The sequence below is a fragment of the Rhincodon typus genome, chromosome 1 (genome assembly GCF_021869965.1).
Source record: "Rhincodon typus isolate 14 chromosome 1, sRhiTyp1.1, whole genome shotgun sequence".
Lineage (NCBI taxonomy): Eukaryota > Metazoa > Chordata > Chondrichthyes > Orectolobiformes > Rhincodontidae > Rhincodon > Rhincodon typus.
In genome coordinates, this window is record NC_063332.1 from 137,831,423 (window position 1) to 137,855,445 (window position 24,023).

General features: G+C 38.5%; 1 protein-coding gene across 1 annotated transcript; it reads right to left on the reverse strand.

Annotated features, from left to right (window-relative positions):
• Positions 1-2,125: 2,125 nt before the first annotated feature.
• On the reverse strand, positions 2,126-17,376 carry npy1r (neuropeptide Y receptor Y1). The gene is made up of 3 exons (XM_048620256.1): positions 17,301-17,376; positions 15,947-16,831; positions 2,126-2,632 (listed from the first exon to the last, which is right to left on the reverse strand). The coding sequence occupies exons 2-3, from the start codon at positions 16,643-16,645 to the stop codon at positions 2,216-2,218; spliced, it is 1,116 nt and encodes a 371-aa protein (XP_048476213.1). The 5' UTR covers positions 16,646-16,831; positions 17,301-17,376; the 3' UTR covers positions 2,126-2,215.
• Between the last annotated feature and the right edge of the window lie 6,647 nt (positions 17,377-24,023).

The following is a 24,023-nucleotide window of genomic DNA, read 5'->3' on the forward strand; positions in this document are numbered from 1 at the left end:
AACAGCTGATGGCGGATGTGACAGCCATGGTTCATGATCAACATCTGGCAAAGATTCCAAGGCTTTGAAAACCATATAGTGGAGTAGTTCATGCAACCCACCAGTTCTGCCATGGCTCCAGCATGTGAGTATCTAGATTTCTGTTTGGAGAGGCTAGCGATTGCTATGGAGATCAAGGTCAGCATAAAAGCAGAACACCTGCCAGGCAGATGCTTGGACCCGCATTTCAGTGCTCTGGCCATGGGCTCTATAATCCACTGTACATTAGCTAGGTAAGAGGGGATGAGGCACCTCAGTCTCCACATGCCCCTTCCTGTCCTGGACCCTGAAAGGTTCTATCATGAAGGAACAGCCCTGACAATCTACCTGAAGCATGTCATCTCAGGGCTATCCAAGAGTCTGCTGGTCCGCCTCCTTCTCCATTCTGCCAGTGACACCAATGCTTCCAGTAGGTGAGGCTGGCAACCCTACTATCTGTGACCCTTGAGCCACTCATCTTCAACCTTGATAAAGTGTGCATTAACCTTGAGCTGTCCCCTGACATCATATACCTGACAACTGTTACCTACCTCTGCCCATGTGATCTGCCCTAGTTACTCATGACTCTCCCAACCTCACCATTGACCTGCCCCAATTACCCTTGCTCTCACTTCTCTGAATTGTTTTCAATTCAATTGCCAACTGAGCTCAATTAATCTGTTAATTTTCCTCTCCCATATTTCAACATAAGTTACATGCAAGAAAATTAGCTTCTATTCGCTCCAAATTCTGCGGGAAGACTGTGTCACTTGCTTTGTGCCACTAAACATAGATGTAAAGGCACGTTCTGACTTAATCACAAAGGTACAATCTAGTCTGGTGATCCTGTGTTTTAAGAGTATGCATGACAGGTTAATACATCAGATATAAGTTTCTGCCACTTGCCATTGGAACCATGATCCACCTCTACTCTGCCAAATTACTTTTCAGCTTTCATTCCACCATCAGGAAGCTGACACTTCACCTCCTGCACAATTAAGTGCCCCACAAATATCATTTCCTGCTCCATAGAATCAGTTCATTTCACCCTCTGTCTCCTGGGATTATTGCAGTACAATCAAAATATATTGATTTATGTACAGCTTTTACCCATCAATATATTAACATCAAATTTGCACAGACTTGGATATACTGAGTATTTTCCAATAAGGTAACATTGTAAATAATCCTACCCAAGAATCATGTAATTGCACATAATTTTCACAAAATAAACTTCATTTTGGTGCATCATGCTTTGATACCATTTCACTGCCAAATGGTGTAAGTCTTTTCTTCTATTGGCCTAGTGTAAGTGTTCTTAAGCCTGGTTTGTTCCAGCAGTGGTAGATTTGTGTCTTAGAAAATAGCTCCTTATGAGAAATATTGGCTAATTATGGTATTTCTTTCCACGCATTGTCATGCATTACATCTACAGCAATATTACAATACTGGCAACCGAATTGCACAACTTACTGACAAAGAGAATATGTTTGTCACACAAAACTTGTAAAACATGTTGGAACAATCTACAAATGCTGCTTTGTCTGTAATAGTAATGAATTCGGCAAAAGAAAAACATGTTATTTATAAAATGAAATGCTTCCTCAATAAAATGCTTTAGATTTCCTTCTAACATAGACTACTGTCTGCTCAAAAAGCTAATGCTATTTATATCCTCTACTGCTGGAGGCACATGGGGAATAGCATGAATTACCTTCTCCTTTATTTCCTTCCTCTGACAACTTTGATGAAATAAATATGTCTGTAAACAGCTTTTATGTGATACTAATCACTTTGAAAATAAAATACCTGTAAATATCATTTAACTAAGATTACTGGAGGGAAACTAGGCTTGGGCAGTAGAATGCCACCTTGCCCAAGACTTCCTTATTCCAAAAGCAAATAAAGAGTTAAAAGTTGTATATAATGTAATTTCTGCATTCTAGGTTTTCTTTCATGCAGTTGCGAACATAGGAAGGATGGTTTTACTCACAATAGAATATAAACCAAAAATAAAGTTAGAATGAATCACTTACTGAAAAGGTCTAAAATTTTGAAAATTTCATAGTCCTTAAACCAATAATTTGTAAATGTGATTTTTCTCCAATGAATCATCCTTACTAATATTTGGTTGCTGAGGCCACATGGAACAGTTGCTGTTTATTCTGCAGAAGCAAGATTTTGGAATCATTTCATCTCAAGCAATTTGTGTTGCTTGTTTCAGAGAACTCTTGGAAATTTCCGTCTGCACGGTTGACATGGCAATAGCCTCATAGTCCTCTTCTCTAGAGCTGCATTTGCAGTAATGGAGAATTGAACGCAAGTCCCTCTGAAAATTTTTATTGAGGAATCCATAGAAGATGGGGTTTGTGCAGGTTGATAGCATGGCTGTCAGATGACATACGGAGAAAACTAGATTGTGATGGCAATTATTGATAGCCTCATAGTTCCAATCAAAAACAGCATTGAAGATATTGAGGGGCAGCCAGCAGACTGCAAATGCTACCACAATGGAAATAAGCATAATGTTGATTCTCCTGTATTCATCTGCCCTGTATTTGTTCTCTCTCATCTTCTCCATCATGTTGTTTCTCCTCCTTAGGCGCACATATATCTTTTGAATAAAAGAAAATTGAGTTTATAGTTAATCATTCAGTTCACACTCATTTATTGCAGCCAGCATTCTCTCCTAGAGATTGGCTATGACTCTGTAATAACTTATAGTCATGAAATGACTCCCTGGTCAGCTGGCAAATGGACTATAAACTAAGCCATAAAGATTGGTATGGCCACGCCATACCACTCTCTGCTTGAGTTAACACAGTGGCAGCAGGAGTGCTACAATGCGCAACAACTGAGTTTCTGCACTCTGGGCTTATGGAAGGAAACATCATTCGGGTTGTCCCACTCCTGATTCCATTTCAGTAAATTCAATTAACTATCCCTGTGTACTTTTGAATACAATTTATATTTTAAAATACATAGGGCAGCAAATGTGAAATGCTTCTGAGACAGTGTAGTAATCTGATCAAGCTGTTTAATTTGTATAGTAAACAGATACAATTCAAATTATTTTTAACTGTCACCAACTTACTGAGAGTCTTTGGTCAGATGAAGTCAGAATCTGAATCTGTTGTGATGGCCTTGTGTTTCAACAGTCAAGGTGGAGTCAGTATTTATGCTAACAAATGAAGAATGGCTAAGGGGAAGGTGTCAAAGGACACCTAATGCTAATAGAGACATATCTGCCAAGGAGATAAAGCAATGCAGGAAATGTACAGGAGATGAAATAACAGAGAGTAAAAAAAGACAAGAACTTGTCATCATAATTGTACTTTTTTCAGGCAATGAAATTATAAAATGAACAATCATTAAATAGCAACCATCAAATGTTTAATATGCTTCTATAAAAAATGCATCTTTATTTTTAGCTGAGGTGTTAGCAATGATTTAAAAGAAATGGGTTATATAAAAGTCTTTGTCTAATATCTGTGTGGTCATCAACTTCTAACAATGAAACAGATCATAGACATCAAGCGTAAAATAAATCCTTGACAGGGTAAAACCGGATCAAGAAATTTACAATATCTATGTCCCAACAAGTGTAATATTGGACATTTAGGCCAAGCCTAACAATACAACCAGTCAGAGTACAATACAAAACACTGCTGTTCTTCAACCAAATCATATCTCAGATCTCTAACCAATCAGATCACAACAAATCACATCCGAGAGGTAAGACTCGAGTAAATTATTGAACAACACCCTGGGCAATCATTTTTTTAAAAATACTATTTATAAGTGCCTTGGAAAATTTCAAGCCTGCAATCCAGAATCTGGTGACAGTTAAAAACAACTTAAATTGAGTATGTTTACTACATAAATTAAACAGCTTGATCAGATTACTACACTACCTTAGAAGCATCTCACATTTGCTGCCCCATGTATTTTAAAATATAAATTGTATTCAAAACTACACAGGGATAGTCAGTCGAACGTATTGCTTTCTCTCAGTTCTCTCATTTTATGCTGAGGGACATTAGAAGTGGGTAATGACATTTATCTTATTTCAAAAACTTCGTCAGCATTAGATAGGCAGGTACACCAAGAGTTGGTCACAAAACGTAATGCAAGTACAATTTCTAAACAAACTTTGAAGACGGTTATAGTACTTGACTGTTGAAGTTGAAATTAGTTTCAGGATTGTGTTATCTCACAGCGACGCCTAGTCCCCTTTTGCTTTCGTAGCTAGTACTTTGTATGTTTCCTTCTTTGTTCCTCATTAGTCTCAATTTTGCTCTTCTCCTCCCTCTTCAATGCCACTAACCTGGAGAACAATAACCAATTGTCAAGTGATTCAGTGGTTTGGAAGCATTCTATTACCTCAACAGTCAGCTCTCAATTACTTTGCTGTACCCCAAAATCTCCCATATAATTCACTACCATAAATTTAAGTGTACTTAACGATGCAGTTTTCACATTGGGTTTTAGAAAATATGATCCCTTGTTTGTTCTACTCAAAATATCCTGTTTTCCTTACTTAAAGCCTGCTGTAAGTTTCTGAGAGACAGAGACCCAGATTATTGTTGGGACAGGGAGCTTTTTTTTATCATGGTGAAAAAGGTGGAAGTGACCAAAATCACAATGGATGTGGCAGTCATGGGGATGGGCTCAATGACACAGGTTGGAATGGTGGGTTTGGGGGAAAATGTGGGTGTGTAGATTGTGAGGCAGTTAAGGGTGAGGTCTAGAGGAATGGCTTGTTTATTAATCTTTAACTTTAGACTTTGGGCACATTACTAGAACCCCAAGGAAGGTTTTCTGTCCATCCCAGCTATGCACCAGACGTTCTCCATGGGTCTCCATGGGTCACCCACCCTGACTTCCAATCTAACAGCATCCCCCATTCCCCTCACGAAAATAAACAAGCACAGGACTTTTAAAGTATGAATCCACAGGGTCTGTAATTCTCCCATCTCTGTATATTCAACACAAGAATGAAAATTGGGGCTACAGTTTTTCAATCATCAAACAATATAGAATTTTGCTTCATAACTGTAAAGGAAAGAGGTGATAGATGTGAATAACACATGCTAAAGCTGAAAAAGAAATCAAAGCTGTAGCTCTATAATTGCTTCCAATTTCAATCAGTACAACACATGAAGATATATAGTGTGGAATTGAACTGCAGTCTGACAGAAATAGTTTATTTAATAATTTGTTACACAGCGAGGTGGTCATTTTGTTCTTTCTGATTTCATAATACTTGAAGAATTGAAAATTGGGAGATAACTCACATCTGCAATGAAGAACAATGATATTGCTACTGTTTATAGTCTAACTTCCTTAATGTTTATATTTATTCCAATAAACCATTGCTCTTCATTGAAAGCCTTACACTTCATCTGAATAATAGTGAGAGGTGAAAATGGAGTGAAAAATAACCATGCTCATTGTTTATAAAATGTCTTGGAAAATAATGAAATGCATAATTTAAAACTGGCTAGTATTTGATGCATTCCATATTAGCTACTTTATCTATTTAGTCATAGATGTCTACAGCACATAAAAAATGACCCTTCAGTCCATCATGTACATGCCAGTCAAAACAACTACCTAACTATTCTAATTCCATTTTCCAGAACTTGGCCCATAGCAATGTTTGCCTTGTCATCAGAAATGCACATCAAAATTTTTTTAGATATTATGAGGTTTTGTACCTCGAATACCCTAGCAGGCAGTGAATTGCAGATTCCCACCACTTTTTGGTTCAAACGTTTTTCTTCACATCTCCTATAAACCTTTTGCCCCTTACCTTAAATCTATGACCCCAGTTATTGATCCCTTCATCAAGGGGAAAAGTCTCTTCCTAGATAAGTTCTCCTTTGCCTCTCATAACTTTATACATCTCAATCATATACCCTCTCAATCTTCTCTGCTATAAGGAAAATGACACCAATCTGTCCAATCTCTTTTCATAACTGAAACTCTCCAGCCCAGGCAATATCCTGGCAAATGTCCTCTCACCCTCTCCAGTGCTATCACATCCCTCCAATAACATGGATTCCAGAACTGCACACACTGCTGTGGCTGTGGCCCAACTAATCTTATATACAGTTCCAGCATAACCTCCCTGACCTTAAACTCTATGCTTCGGCTAATAAAGGCATTTACACCTTTTGCCTTCATAACCACTTTATCTACCTGTTCTGACATCTTCAGGGACCAGTGGACATGCACACCAACATTCCCCTGATCCTCGGTGCTTCCCAGGATCCTACCATTCATCATATATTCCCTTGCCTTGTTTGTCCTGTCCAAGTGCACCACCTCGTATTTATCCAAATTGCATTCCATTTGCCACTAATCATCTGACTGGGCTGTCAATATCCTCCTGTAACCAAGGCTATCCTCCTCATTATTTACCATCCTACCAATTTTTTGTATCATACCCGAATCATGCACCATTTGTCTGCTGGTAGGATTATAATGTTCTTGTCTTTGTTGAGTTTATCTAGTGCTTTTCTGGGTGATTCTATTACCTAGCTACGGTGTTGAAGAGACTGAAGGATGCAGGACAGATAACCAAGGTGGACTACATGAGAATGAAAGCAGAAGGCATGAACGCCCCCCACTTCTATGGACTTCCTAAAGTACACAAACCAGACATCCCCCTCAGACCCATTGTTTCTCCATCAGGTACACCTTCACAAAAACTGGCCATGGACCTACAACAGAGATTGAAACACCTAGTGGACAGATCACCCCATTCCATCAACTCAACCCAAGAATTCCTCAATACCCTCAAGAACATAAAAATGAGCTATGACAAGATTATGGTATCCTTTGACATCACAGCTTTATTCGCATCAATCAACATCCCACTGGCCAAAGAAACAGTGGCCACATTACTGGAGGAAGCAGTAACGTAGACCAGCAGCTCCATCAGCAATGACAACATTCTTAAACTACTAGACCTGTGCCTCACCACACACTTCATCTTCAATGGTCAAGTATACAAACAGATCAACGGTACACCAATGGGGTCACCCATCTCCGGACTCATTCCAGAAGCAGTCACGCAAAGACTAGAATGCAGCACCCTCCCTTGAATTCAACCTAAACTGGGATCAGGTACATGGACAACACATTTGTCATTATTAAACGTAACAAATTAGAAGAGACCCACCACCTTATCAACAACGTGTTTGCAAGGGAAGAAGAAAATAACAATCAACTTTCGTTTCTGGATGTTAGAGTTGAGCATATGACCAATGGGGAGTTCCAAACCTCAGCATACAGAAAAGCAACCCAACCCACACTGATCAAATCCTCAACTTCTACAGCAACCACCCCAACGTCCACAAGCAAAGCTGCATTAGGACACTTTTTAACTGGCCATGACACACTACAACACTCTGGAACTATGCAGGGAAGAGGAAGAGCACGTATACAAAATGTCTGCAATGAATGGACATCCCCGCAACTTCATCCACAGGTTCCTACTAAACAGATTACAATAGGAGGTCACAGTACACCCTAACAAACTGGCCACACTGCCCTACATCAAGAATATATCAAAACTTACAACAAGACTCCTAAGACCACTAGGAATCATAGTAGCATGTAAGCCCACAGCCACTCTACGATAAATACTCACAAGGATTAAAGACGCCATTCCCATTACATGCAGATCCAATGTGGTTTACAAAATACCATGGAACCACTGCCATAAACATTACATCGTACAAATGGGAAGGAAACTTGCCATTAGAACATCAGCTAGCAGCAAAACAGCACGATGAACTTTCCTTAATATCAGCACACTCAGACAATGAAGGCCATCAGTTTAACTGGGACAAGGTAACCATAGTAACCCGAGCCAAACATTGACACGCACTGGAATTCCTAGAGGCATGGTTCTCCACCCGTAATGCAATCAACGAACATGTGGAACATGTGCCCATATACAAACCAATACAGATCAAAACCAGACAGTATAAATTCCAGAGATAACAAGGTGTAGAGCTGGATGAACACAGCAGGCCAAGCAGCATCAGAGGAGCAGGAAGACTGACGTTTCGGGCCTAGACCCTTTTTCAGAAAAACATCACTTCATTGGAGGCCTCAATGATGATGTTACCTAGCATAGTGGCAAAACGTCTAAACGAGAACAAGCCAATTCAGCGAGGAAGTCAACAACCTCATTTTATTACTTTCATTGTCTGTGCATCTGTTTATAAAACCAAGATTCCCAGTTTTCAAAATTGCCGTATAAACCTCAACTGTCAATTCCAAAGATTTCTATATGTAAATCTAGGTCTCACTGATCTTGCAGTCCTTTAAAACTGTACCATTTAGTACGTATCTTCAATCTTCATTGTTCATTTCAAAATAAATCACATCACACTACTTTGCACTAGTATTCCTCTGGCATGTTCTGCCCATTTGACTAATTTGTCTTTGTCCTCCTGAACTCCTGAAATCTGCAACTATCTTACTCAATGTGTATCAGTTCTCACAATTTTATATCTACAAACTTTGCGATTATGTTGTGTATAATTCTAGGCCCAATCAGTATTGAAATGTTAAAGGGTTAATATCTGTTCTGCTGACATATAAGAAATTAGGTGCTTCGTGGGCGCCCCTGTCTTGCAGACAAAATGGGGTAATCTAATTATACTCTGCTCTCTGTAAATGTTGAACTAAGGCTAAAAAGATCTCGCAGACAAAAGGTGATAATCTAATTATACTCTGCTCTCTGTAAATGCTAAAAGGATAAGGAACTACCTCGTCTTACACATTGTTTTTGGGCAGCTGACCTTTTACTGTTAGATGATTAAGTTACGTGATTATGGGGGAGAAAAAATTGTATCTTGTATGCATGTCTGACTGTGCTGTAAAAACCCATATAAAGGGAGGATGGTTCCCTTACAGAGACCATCGCTTGACACGGCTCCGCAAGTCTTGCGAAGACTGTTAAGTGATCCTCCAAAGCTTGTACTTGCTTAAATAAACTGTGGCTTTTCACAGAAGTTGGCGTATTGCGTTTGTATCAAGTGCAAAGGAATCTCCTAAAAGGGAATTCAACAGTATGATGTGTAAAAAGGAGTAGTGGGCCTAATACAGATCCCCAGGAGATATTATTACATATTTTCCTCCTGTCTAAAAAAAATTCTCATGACTCTCTTCTTTCTGCTCCACAACAATTTTGTATTCATGTTGCACTATCTATTACTGCCATCAGTTTTCATTTTGCCAACAAATCTATAATGTGGTAATTTATCCAACACCTTTTGAAAATTCAGATACATAGCATCAACATCTAGACTTTGAGTGAAACATTTGAGGTTAGACAAATACAGTTCAGACTGCAAGATCTTATATCTGATCATTCCTGGAATGCTGGCACCTTACAAATTGGAAGCAACAACTGGCAGGTACAGGATATAAACATGGAATAGGCATCACATACTGCATATGCAAAGCAGTGTCCAAATGAAATTTGCAGGACCACAGTTGAAATTGAGGTTGGGTCTTTAAGTATATTCAAGACTGAGAGAGACAGATTTTTAATCATTTAGGGAATGAAGGGTATGTGATAAGGGAGGAAAGTGGAGTTCAGGATTATCAGATCAGACAGGTGGCATGGTGGTTCAGTAAGCACTGCTGCCTCATGATATCAGGGGCCCAGGTTTGATTCCAGCCTCAGGCGACTGTGTGTGGAGTTAGCACAATCTCTCTGTGTCTGTGTGGGTTTCCTCCCACAGTCCAAAGATATGTACGTTAGGTGGATTGGCCATTGTAGGTGCAGGGTTACAGGGATAGGGTAGGGGCTGGGCCTGGTATGCTCTTTGGAGGGTCAGTGTGGAAATGATGGACTGGATGGCCTGCTTCCACACTGTAGAGATTCTAAGTCATTGAATGGAAGATCGGCCTGCATGATAGGTCAAATGACCTACATCTGCTCCTACTTCATATGTTCTATGATCTAGTTTCAATCTGAGTCCAGTTCAATGACTATGTGCACATCATGCCATTTGTTGTTTAGTGGAAACTGCTGATAGTTGAATTTTTCTATCAATGGTTTTATACCTCTCATTTATTCTTGAAAGTTCATTATGAGCATTGTGCAGAACTGATTTGGATCACTAACTAAATTACTTTCCACACTTAAATTGTTCATAGAAACGAGAGAGAACAAAATAAAGACAACAGTAACTCTTGAGATGGAGCTCTGAGTTTCAACTGATCCTCAAGATGCACATTACTTAGAAGGAACTAAGTGATGTTTTTATTACTTCCATTAACACCTAAAGGATTTTTTTTTACCTATGCTTCTGAAATATTTGCAAACAAAAGTCTGTTTTTAATTACATAACTTCCAGTAAATAATATCAGGTCAAAATACTACAGAGAAATTTATAAGAAGAAAAATGTTGTAATTTTCAAAATGACAATTTTGTATATTGTAAAATCAGAATGTACGAAATTTACTAAAATTCTGGCACTCAGTTCTCCATGGTATTTATACATTACTGATAGCAGGAGCAAGAGTTTCTCGCTGTGTAAGCCAAAAGTTTATTTTTCTATTTTCCTTCTTGGTGTCACACCAAATCAAGAGAGTTGGCAGGAACTGTAATCAATTTTATTAGAAATTCAATTTCAAAAGTCACAACAAATGTCTGTTAGAGTGAACAAACCAATTCAAGTCACGTGAGTTTTTCTTGCTCATTCACTGCAATGTTACAGGATTAAATTATATGGCAGATAAAAGAAAGTTAAAGAAACATTGGGAGCAGGTAAGAAAACTGATTAACATAGATAGCTCCTCAAAAGGAATTTGCACTTATACAGGCTAAACGTGTGAAATAACATGATTCATAATGTAATTTCCAGGATTTTGTAATTTAAAAAAGCATGTTTTTTAACATGTAAAAAGGTGGCTTTCAACTTAAAATATGTTATGAATTGAATATCAATGATTGAGTAGCTAAATCATTTTTACTGTTATTTACAGTATATGGTTTGCACTTTTAACTAGAGATCTTTAATACCCTGAAAATTTCCTACAGGGATAGGAAATGAAGGGTAGAATTCACATCATTTCATGCTCCTGATCCAGAAGCTTGTATGTTGCATGACATAGAAACCAGTAATTTAGGCAACATCTGATTTGTTTCCTGACTCGAAAGTCCCAGTGTGTGGAGATCCATGCTTGGGGTACAAATAAGAAAGGTTTATCATTTACTGTGTGCAATGGCTGCTCTATGGAAAAAGCCTGGAATTACTGTGAATATTTATTTTTCATGATAGACACTTGGTTTGTATGGTATTCCAGTCTCTGCTGTTTTACAAGAAATATTAACTTGTTTATTTTAAATAAATTAACAAATGTTAAAAGAATAGAGAAATAAATAAGATGACAACATATGTGAAACACGTTATTCAACAATTTCCAGGCTGGTATAATTTCCAACAGGTGAAAACTGACCAAGTGTTCTCTGTAGATCTAATACAATGCTGCAATCCAACATTTTATCGCTATTTTTGAGGAAATGAAAAAGGGGAATATTGAATGTGAGAGAAAACTGGCATGAAATACAAAGAAACAATTGATATTTCTACAAGTATATAAAAAGGGTTGCAATAATAAGTGATGCTCTCTTGGAGGGTGAAACTGGTGACCCGGAAATCGCAGACATTTTTGCATCTGTCTTTACATGTGACAATGCATAAAGCATTCAAAGAAGAGCAGAAAGCAGGGGGAAATGAGCAGGAAGCACTTACAACTGGAAATACTGAGAATGCTAATGGAGCTAAAGGTTGAAAGACGACTGAGCCTGGTGCCCTGAATCCAGGGCAGGAGATTGGCTGCAGTAATACTGCTTTAATTGTTATCTTCCCACAATGCAAAATGCAAAGGTGATGCTACTACTCAAGTTAGTAGGGAGACAGGAAGCAAGATACTTTAAGCTAGTCTAGTATCTATCACTGGGAAAATGCTAGAATCTGTTATTATTGCTGAAAAGCAATACATTTTGTCAAGCCTTTCACCTTGCACCCATTTAGACAATTTGCAAGAATATCAATTCAAGGACAAAACCAATGTTTTATTGCATTAGAGGAGAACACTAATTGGTTAGCAAGTGGATTCTGATTAGTAGAGGCATTATCATGAAGCATGCACCCAAAAATACTGATTGACAGTTAACAGTAAGGCTTTGATTAAATTTTAAACCAGGCAAATTAATTGGGTAGGGCATTGCCCTGAGAGATAAACCAGTGAATGGCTGTAAGTCCATTTTGCATAATGTGTGCATATGTTCTTTCCGTCTGTAAAGAACAGGGCCCTGTGTATTAATGTAAGTAGCTTCCATTACACATGAATGCATCATGCTGTGAGCCAAACTGACAATTCCTAAATTGGTTGTCAGCATAATTACTTGCATCTTCAGAATTACCCAGCAAATGTAGTCCAATTGCAGACTTACATCTGAAGTTAGACATTACATTGCATGCTTTGCAAGTGTGGGATCGTTGAGTATGGTCAGTACCTTGCTTGTGTGAACGGCTAAAAGATGTGCTGTTTGAAATAATTCATCAATCTTTGTGATGTATGGCTTACATACCTGGCATCACACCAGCTTTGTTTTTAGCAGGACACTTAGAAAATCAGAATGCGATCAACCAAAATCAATATGGTTTTGAGAAAGGAAAATTGTGTTGATAAGTTTATTAATTTTTTTGGGGGATAGCACATGCTGGTGAATGAAGTGGAACAATTAGATGCAGTCTATTGGATCTCCAAAAGACATTCAAGGTTCCCAATCAAGGCTTCCTGATAAGCTTTGATAGAAATAAGAGCTCATGGTATTGGGACTGATATATTAGAATGAATAGAGGATTGGCTGACTGACAAGAAACTAAGAGTCAGGAAAAATGGATCATTTTCAGGTTGACAAACTCTGACAAGTTGGTTAAATGAGCAGGCAACATTTTGGCAGATGGAGTCTATTGTGGGAAAATGTGAACCTGTCCATTTTTGCAGGAAAATTTGAAATGGAGAATATTATTTGAATGAACAGAGTCTTCAGATACTACTATACAGAGGAATCTGGGTGTCTTTGTATATGAATCACAAAATGTTAACAAGTAAAAGGGGATAGAGTATAAAAGTTGGCACATGTTCTATAATTGTATAGCACATTTTCTCCACAGTAATGACATTTTCTCCATAGTAATGTATACTTACTGAAGGAAGAAGTAAGGAGCAGCATAGTGGCTCAATGGTTAGCACTACTTCCGCTCAGTGCCAAGGACCCAGGTTTGATTCCAGCACCGGACAACTGTCTGTATAGAGTTTGCACATTCTCCCCATTTCTGTGTGGTTTTCCTCTGGGTGCTCCAGTTTCCTCCCATATCCAAAGATGTTCAGGTTAGGTGGATTGGCCAAGCTCAATTGCCCATAGTGCTCAGGGATGTGCAAGTTAGCTGGGTTAGCCAGGGGAAATACAGGGGGATAGGGTAGGGGGTGAGTCTGGGTGGGGTGCTCTTCGGAGAGTCAATGTGGACTTGTTGGGCTGAATGGCCTGTTTCTACACTGTAGGGATTCTAAGTAAAAAATATACTTGCATTGGAAGCGGTTCAAAGAAGATTCACTAGGCTGAATTTGAGATGAATGTGTTTCCTTACGAGGGAATATTGAGCAAGTTGGCCCTCTGTTCATTGGAGTTTAGAAGAATGAAAGGTGATCTTATTGAAGCATGTAAAATTTTGAGGGGTCTGGACATGATTGATGCTGGGAGGATGTTTCCTCTCATTAGAGAACCTAGACCTAGGAAGCACAGTTTGAAATTCAGTGGTCTTGCATTTAAGTCAGCAATGAGGAAGAAATTTGTCTCATCATGTCTCTGGAATCCTTGTTATAAGAGCAGTGGAAGCTGGCTCATTGAACATATTGGCAAGGAAATCAAGGATAATTGTGGCAAGCAGAAAAGTGGAGATAGGGCCATTGGCTGATCAGCTGTGATCTTACCAAATTGAGGAACAAGCTTGCTGAACAACTTATTCTTGCTTCTTACGACCTTATGAAAGTCACAATTCCCTCTTAAATTTTTTCCTTGGAAACTGTATAAGAATATATTGTGTATTATTAGAGACACTTATTAGAAATGTGGGGAAAATTTCAGGAATTTGCTTATGTTTAAGACTGACTCAAAGAATGAGGATTCTGATCTGATTCTGAAAGGTTTTCCATAATATATGCTAGTCTAGTGGTTATGACATATCAGAAAATCTTATAATACTGAACGTGAGTATTTCGAACACTTCTGAATAAGTTACTGCATAGTTATTTTGTGCTATGAATAACTAAGTCAGCCCTTTAGCTGTATGAAAAAAGTTTGCATTACACAAAATTTGATCATTATGTTGCTTTTTTCAGAATTTAAAGCAGTTTAATTGGAAAAATGAAGTTACAATTATTAGCTTTATTTTCTTATATTTTTCTTATCCCTTCCAATATCCACATCCTCACTGCTTGCAATCAATTTACATGATGCCACCAATTGCTCAGATGGGAAGGTGAGATGATCAATGAATATCTCAGTCTTCGAACATAGAATCCATACAGCTTGGAAGCAGGCTATTCGGCCTGTCAGGTCCACACTGACCCGACAAAGAACTACCCAAGCAGACCAACTGCATTACCCAATCCCTGTAACCCCGCATTTCCCATTGCTAGTCCACCTAGCCTGCACATCCCTAGACACTACAGCATGGCCAATGCACCTAACCTACACATCTGTGGACAGCAGGAGGAAACCAAGCATCCAGGGGAAACCACACAAGACAGGGAGAAAGTACACACTCCACATAAACAATGCCCAAAGGTGAAATTGAGCCCAGATCCCTGGCATTGTTAGACAGCAATGCTAACCCCTGAGCCACCTTGCCACTCCTTCTTCCTCAACCAGCCAATTAAGAACTTTATGAAAAGTATAAAAAAAATCGATTGTTGGAAATGTTTAAACAAGAACAGGAAATTTCGAAATACTCAGCAAAAATGTTAGTATTTGTTGGATCAAAATATGTTTAACATTTCTAAGAAAGTGTACATCTAAACATTAATTTGTCTGTTCTATCCCCTGATGCTGATTGATTTGTTGAATCAAATCAAAATTAAAGTGCATCAACAGAACACAGAAATAGGCCTTTCAGTCCATTCAGTCAAACCTGGAATGTTCCTTCATGTAAGAAACACATCCTAAGCATGTAACTTCTTGCATTTTCAATAAGAGAATCAGAGGCATAATTGGCAAGTGAAGGAAGGAATCTTTATGACAGTACTCTTGGACTTTTACAAATAACTCAAAAACTCAAAAAAAGGACACTCAAATATTAGCCAAAATTGAGATTCAAACTCAGAATAGGAATTAAAAGCAACAAAGTTGTCATTATTTACATGTCTCTTATAAAATTCTTACTTTCACTATGACGATGGTGTTTCAAAATCATAAGAGGTCAATGAAGGGAAATTAGCATGAAATTGTGACATGTATGCAAACAGTGCAATTACCAGACACAAATGTGTCAAATTTGCATGTCCACTATAATTACTTTAATAATGGTTAAACAATGTATTCTTCCATTAAAACAGCCAATCACTTAGAATTCTTGATTAGTACTGCCAACACTTCATGACTGCTTACTGTTTTTTGACAGTACACATGTTAACTACCTTCGGCTCTCTTCAAAAATTGAAGATGCTCTTTTCAAATTTAATCATTATTTTGAAACAGCATCAAGTTACATTCTGTTGAAATATATCAACTAAGCCCAGAAATACAATTATCCAGGTTTAAAAACTTTGATCTTATGCAAGCTAACCAGATCATTATAAAATCTAAATGCTTCTTTCACTTACTTTAAAGTAGCAGATGAATATAAAGCAGAGGGGGGCAAAGTACTGCATTACGAGGAGACATGTAGTATAAACCAGCCTTTGATTTTCCGATGGCCACAGGTCAATGCACAAATACTTTCCAGCAAATTCTTTTGAGTATTTAAGGTCATAATGGAATTGGTCATCGGTCAGAATGTGGAAAAGTGGAAAGGGCAGAGATGTAAGCAGTGCTAGTGTCCACATGATGGCAATGCTTAGGTAGGCATGCTTGTTATTGGGTCTCCAACCTCGAGGGTTAATAATCAATTGGTGGCGCTCAATTGCAATCAGCACCAAGGAGAAGATGGAAACTGTGATGGAGATGCATTGGATCATGGAATTTAACTTGCACATGGCCTCACCAAATATCCAATGGTCCATAAAAGTGTAGACAAATGTGAAGGGCAGGCACATGACACTGATGAGCAGATCAGAGACTGATAGGTTGACAATCAAAATGTTTGTTACATTGTGCATTTCTTTTTGTTTCATCACAATGGTGATTAGGAGCAGATTGCCTGATACTCCAAGGATGATGACGGCACTGTAAACCAGTGCGAGCACAAATATCATGGAGGTTGGAGAGTAACACTGGTCATAATGGCCAAAGGTAAAATTTCTCTCTGAAGCGTTAAAGGAAGTGGAAAAATTTCCAGAATTTACGAAAGCTATCCCATCCATTCTGTCCCTAGCCAGTTCTCTCTCAGAGAAGGTCTTTGCAATACTAATTAGTTTTCTCTGCTTTGCAGGATAAAATGCTTTGAACAAATAGATTTCTTGAGAGTGTTGCCTTCATATTTGATCAAATATCTGACCAGTAGATTCAGAATTACTCACTGCTCCATGTTTCTCTTTGTATGAAACTTCCTGTAATTGAAAAGAAATGTTGCAACAATTACCAAAAATAAAAAAAACAAAAGTATTCAACACTGCATAAAAAAACTGCGACCTAACCACCTGTGAGCACACTGAGAAAATCAAGTCAATTGGTCATTCAATTTCTTAATGAAGTCTAATACAGCCAAACAGTTAGAGCAAACACCTACACAGCACATTTTGAAATGTTTCTGATTGCAATAAGATAACCAGTCTTTCATACACCTCATACCAGGATTTAGATTATTTATTGTTAGTGAAAGGTTGGAAAGAAAACATTCCTTGTGAATATGTATACTGAAAGGTGAGCATTTAGGTAATGTTTGTATCTGTGGGCTTGATTTATACAGAGGATGTATGAATGATATTGCTCTAATGACTTTGTCCCAGTCAATCATACCATCCTTTTTCAGGCAGCCTTCTGTCTAGCTTAATTTATCTGTCATTTTTGTTTACTTACCTAACATCTAGTTACAGTTCCTCTGCATGCTCTTGCACCATTTCCTTTATTTTCCACAAGGATCAATCGTTGGACCCTTCTTCTGCCTCACCTACATGCTGCATTTTGGTGACATAATTCAAAACTAAAGGATTAGCTTCTGAGCGTATACTAGTGACATCCAACTCTGGCTCAGCACAATTGTATATGATAATAGCTATGAAAGAGTTCTTGTTGAAGTTGTCGAAGATTCACACAATCTGATGATGTAACACAGGAAATGGAAAGAAGGGAGGAACTCAGGAAAATCACAATACCATAGAAATGGTACTGAGTAAACTGTTAGAGCTGTGGACTGACAAATCCTTTGGTCCTTATGAACTTCATCCTAGGATCTTAAAAAAAGTGACGAATGAGATGGTTGATGTATTCATTAGTCTTAATTTTCCAAATCTCCATTGACTTGTGGATTGCCTCATTCGATTTGAAGAGAGCAACTGTTTTAGTCCCCTTATGACTGGAATAAATTGTTAAGGGATAAATACAAACTATTATGGAGGAAGTGAAAGCAACGAGCCATGCCTGGGATCAAGAAGGAGTCAAAGCTACATAAATGAATCTGTTTTAACAACTGCTTGATAAGTGGCTACCTTATGCCACAAGGACAAATAATTGCCCTGAAGAAGAATTTAAGCAGTTAACTGTGGGTAAGTTATGTCTTGAAACAGACATTCAATGTCAATATAACAAAGAACAAGGAAGCTACTTCTCATAAGAAGACAAGCTGCAGACTTGATTTTTCCAGAAGAATATTCAATAAGGTAGATGAATGAATCTAAAGGATTGTCAATAATGTTACACCACAAATTTGAAAGGAAGAATATCGCAAAAGAGTACAACTCCAAAATTCTTCAGTAGCAGAACTTCAGAAAAAAATACTGCAACAAGGATAGAACACTGCACACATTCAAAGACAGACACTACTGGTTGGAATTGCAGCTAAATTCCACCATTAATCGGGTAACAGCAAAGTTGGGTGGTGAGGCTTAACTTGCTTACTTGATGGGGCCTTATTTTGGTTGTTACATACAATAAACTTACCACAATTATTTCAGCATTTGATTGCTTTAATAAGGAGCTAGATTAAAGGCACTTGTGATAATTTATACATAACTGTGCATTATCCAGTGAGCCATGAGTGAATGAATGGGCACATGTTTGGCAAACAGCATATAATATGGAAAAATATGAAATTGTCCATTTTAGCAGGAAAAATAATAAAGGAAGAATATTATCTAAATGGTGTGAGATTACAGAGCTCTGAGATGCAAAGTTATATGGATGTCATAGTGCATGATTCACAAAAACGTTAATATGTTGTTACAGCAAGTAATTAGAAAAGCTAATATTGGGAAAGATTGTTATAATTTATTGTGAAGTGAATTTATTACAAAAGTAGGGAGGTTATGCATCAATTATGCAGGGTACTGGTGCAACCACATCTAAGGTACAATGCACACTATTGGTCAAGATTTTTTTAAGGACGAATGTTTAAGGATGTATTGGAGGCAGTTCAGAGAAGGCTTATCAGATTAATACCTGCAATGAGTGGGTTGTCTTGTGAAGAAATATTGGACAGATTTGACTTGTATCTATAAGATTTTAGAGAATGTGAATTGACTTGACAGAAATGTGCAAGATCCTGAGGGGTCTTAACAGGATAGATATGGAGAGGATGTTTCCTGTTCTGGGAGTATCTAGATCTAGGGCTTTTAGTGATTGTAAGGACAGTCCACTGGACCTCATAGGTTATGAGTTCACTGATTGGGGTTATTAATCTGGTCCAATGAGGCACCCCTGGCTGACATATAAAAGAGGGTGAGTGTCTGAGATATTGTCGCTCTGGTACCTGACTCTGAATGAGGCAGTACTGAAATTAAGAACTTCCGTGTGTAATGAAAGAATGACTTGGTGATAGAATACCAGCCTCTGTGGGGTTATTTCAAGGTTTATTGTTTAAAAAATGCCACCCATTTAAAACAGAGATGATGCAAAGCTTTTTCTCATGGGGGTCAGGTGTCTTTGGGAGTCTTTTCTGACAAGCCGGTGGAGGCAGAGTCTTTCAAGATTGTTAAGGCAGAGATGGAAGGATTCTTGATTAAAAAAAGGGTGAAAGGTTATCAGACGTAGGCAGGAATGTGGATTTTAGGTTACAATCAAATCAACCATGACCTTATTAAATGGCTGATTAGCCTAGTCCCCCTCCTTCTTCGTATGTCGCCTCAACACTCATCTATTCCATCCTACTAGATATTCCATAAATCTCAGCACTTCCAAATCTTTGATGCCTGTAAACTGTCCGACAAAAGTCCTACTCACCTGTTATTTCCCTTTTTCTGGAATTTTGTTTGTGTCTAGCCCTTTAGCATATTCAATTTAAATTCTCACTCTTGTATTTAAAGCATTTCATGGCCTTATATCTTGTTATCTTCATAACTTCCTCATCCTACAATTTCCCTTGGGATCTTCATTCCTCCCTATCTGACCTTCTTCATTTTCCATATTGCTCTCCCTTCCCTTCTCAACTTGTTATGGCTTCAACGAGCAGATCTGACCCTCAGAAATGCCATTTCTAAACCTTATCACATCTTTCCCACCAACACGCCACTGACCACCTCTTCTTTTTTATGACTCTCCTTCAAACCCATTTATTTTATCAAGCTTCTTGTCACTCCAGCCAATAGCTTCTTCACCAACTTGCTGTGCTTTTGTATAACTATGCCTCTATGATGCACTTTGTGACATTTTCAGTGTTAATGCAATATAAATCCTTGTTGCTAAGCAATATTGAAACAAAATTACAAAGTGAATTAGATGCTTAATCTACAAGTCAAAGCAAGAGTTAGTCATGCCAGCCTAGTCATTAGATGCTGGAGTCTCTGTAGTTCCACTAGTGCCATGGCTAATAATGGCAGCAGCAGGGCTACAAACAGTCCCCAGATTTCAAACCCTGAAGACCAGGACCAGATAAGTGTTGGGGTTTCATGTTGGAAGGACAGGTGAGGCCCACAAGAATGGGAAGGTTGTGGGGATAGGGGCTTGGGGTTAATATGTCCATTTTGCAAGTTTATCGACATCCTCTGTAATTGATTGCAGTTCTTGCCACCATTGATCAAGCCAACCAACTTCCCCTGAAACCAAGAAATTTAATCAACTTTGAGTTTGTTTACTTTATTCAATGCATGTTTGTTAGCAAATCCCCCCTTATTTTAAATGCACTTACCTCTCAAGATACTGCAAAGGTTTTAGGTTCAAGGAGCATCCCCAGCATAGTCACACCCACAGTCTATTACTTACAGTCTGTTTTGTTACAGCCACAACACTGGCATCTATCTGACAAGGTGGAAAATTGCCCAACTGCGCATTATCCACAAAAGGCATAACAAATGCAATTTGACAAATTACTGCACTCTCTATGTCTGTCACCAGCAAAATAATGAAAGTTGTTAATGACAGTGTATCAAGTGCACTTGCACAGTAATACCTGCTCACTGATATTCAGTTTGAGTTCTGGACAAGGCCATCAGGTCCTGAGACCATCCCAACCTTGGTCCAAATATGGACAAAAGGACAAAACTTTACAGCTGAGAGGAAAGTGATTGCTCTTGACATCAAAGCAGTATATAACCAAGTGTGATGTGGAGATGCCAGTGTTGGACTGGGTGTACAAAGTCATAAGTCACATGACACCATGTTATAGTCCAACAGGTTTATGTGAAATCACAAACTTTCAGAGCACTGCTCCTTTGTCACCTGATTTCTGACCAAATCAAGTGTGTCATCAGAAATCCTGGCAAAATTGGAATTAGTGGATAGTTCTCCATTAATTGGAGTCATAACCAACACGAAGGAAGATGACAGTGGTTTTTAGATATCAATCAACTCAGTTCCAGGATAAAGCTGCTCCAAATTCCTCAAGGTATTGCGTAGGCTCAATCACCTTCATCGGCTTTAACAATGATCTGCCACCCAATGTAAGGTCAGAAATTGAGATGTTAGCTGACGATTGCAGGACTAAATGTAGCTTCTCAGGTACTGAAATGGACCATGTCCATGTGCAGCAAGACCTGCCTGGACAACGTTAGGCTTAAACTGATGAATGGCAAGGAACACTTGCACCGCAAAATTGCTGAGAGTGTCCATTTCCAAAAAGAGAGATCTAACTATCACACTTTGACAATAAATTCAATTACCATCAATTAATCAATTAACATCTTGGCTTTTAGTACAGAAAAGAAACCTGAATAGAACAGGTATAGTAGTACTCTGGTTACAAGAGCAGTGACTAACTCACCTCTTGTGTCCTCCAAGTGCATCAACAATACACAAGTCAAGATTATGATACAATACTCTCTGTTGCTTTGACAAGTGAGACCCCTGCAACAACAGCCAAGAACTTGATATCATCAAGCCATCCCTATTGGAATCATCTTAAACATTCTCTGTTTCTACCACATTGCAATGTCTTGTTCTGCAAGTCCAAATTATCACTTTGCCTATTAAGTAAACTTGTTTGAGATTTTCAGGAAAATTGAATCTTAGCTATTTACCAATCCAGCATGAGTGTGGAAATTCTGTGTTAAGGAACTCAACACAAAAATATGACACATGATCAATGGTGATAATTTTCCTTGGAAAAACAAAGGCAATGATGCAAAGTTGAAGACCACAAGAAAAAAAAATCTCAGACCAGAACAAAAGTTACATTTACATCAGAATCCCAGGAGAAAAAAAATCACTGCATTTATGGTACTGTCTAAACAGTGAGTACTTGATTTGTGAGCTTGTCAGATCAGTATACCACGTAGGCAATAATTCAGTTCAAAATTGGACTGTCGAGGAAACCTTGGCTGTCATTCCCATGCTAAAAGACAAATTCATGCAAAACAAAAAACTTGAACCATGGTCAAAATAAACACAGGGAAGAACTGAATAAAAAGTGATCAGACAGCAATTGCATTGCTCAATCTCCATCACGAATAACCTTATAGTCTTGCTTGTATAAATCCCCTACCTACTAATAACATTTGCAAAAGATATGCAATGTCACAAAGCTGACTACGAAATTCCCTGCATGAATTGAAAGATCATAAATTTTCTTTCTGAATTTATGATTTTTAAACAAATGATGGAACTATTTTCTTTTGAAAGCCATTGAAGAGCCAGTTAAGCAAGTGGTGAAAATCAAATTCATTATTGGAAATGAAGGGTTGACAGAGTCAACAAAGCCATGGGACCGCTTCATGTAGAAACGACTTTTAGGATTCACCGTCTAGAATTCATGTCTCAAAGCAATGACCATAAGAATCAACTGATCAGTTTAATAATAGGTGCCATGATAAGATCAAAGGGTGTGATTTTCAGAGACTAAGTTGTCTGAGCACATAATGGACCTGATTATTAACTTCAAAACCCATCAAAGCTTTCCAAAAAGATATCTGGAGTAAAAGGAAGGTCACTATTGACACTGCTAAAAAATGGCAGAAAATGCAATGTCATTATGGGAGTGCAGCCTGTGGAAACATTTGCCAAACTTGTCTGAAGTGCAAATCTTTGTGAGTCATGCATTGCAAAAGAACATTAGGCTCACCTACACAGCAGCTCTAGTTCCGAAGATGCAATCAGAGGTGCAGCAATAACAGGGAGTGCAGTGGAGGCTTGCATAAATGCAAACACAAATAAGAGGTTAGCAGCAAGCTGGACCAGGGTGAAAATTCAGGGTGGAAGAACCTTTAACTAGAAGGAAACAGGCTTTCCATATTTTGAAAGTGGAGTATTATGGGACAAAGTAAAGCAGTTTGCCATTATTAATATATGATAAAAGAAAGTTGATGGACAAATGTTGATACAGAAGCTAGTGCAATCATCCTTCCAGTCAGAATTCTGAAGGAACAAAAATAGAAGCTGCTGGAAAAGCTCAGCAAGTCTGGCAGCATCTGTGAAGAGAAATCAGAGTTAACATTTCGGGTCTAGTGACCTTGTGGTTGGTTTGCTTGCCGAGCTGGTTCATTAGTCCTCAGACATTTCTTTACCTTGCTGGGTAACATCATCAGTGCAGCCTCAGATGAAGCGCTGTTGTCTTTTCCCGTCTGGTATTTAAACTCCGGGGTCCATTGGATTTGATTACCTCATTTCCGGTTTTCCTTCGCAGTGGTGTATATATAGGGTCTAGTTCTATGTGTTTGTTGATGGCCTTCTTGGTGGAGAACCAGGCCTGTAGGAACTCCCGTGCTAGTCTTGTTCGGCCTGTCCTAGGATCCTGGTGTTGTCCCAATCGAACTGGTCATTCTCCCTATCTGTGTGAATGGAGATGAGTGAGTATGGGGCGTGTCTTTTTGTTGCTAGTTGGTGTTCATGTACTCTTGTGGCCAATTTTCTTCCTGTCTGTCCAATGTAATGTTTGCTGCAGTCCTTGCATGGAATTATGTATATTAAGTTGGTTCTGACCATAGTAGGTAAGGGGTCTTTGGTTTGAGTTAGCAGTTGTTGTAGGGTTGACGTGGGTTTGTGTGCTACTCTGATGCCCAATGGTCGTAGGAGCCTTGTGGTCAGATTGGCTATGTTCTTGATGTATGGTAGCATGATGAGCGTGTTAGGGTGTGCAGTATATTCCTGTTGTTGTTTATGTGATAGGCATCATCGGATACAGTTGTTCGAGTATCCGTTGTCCTTAAATACTTGGTG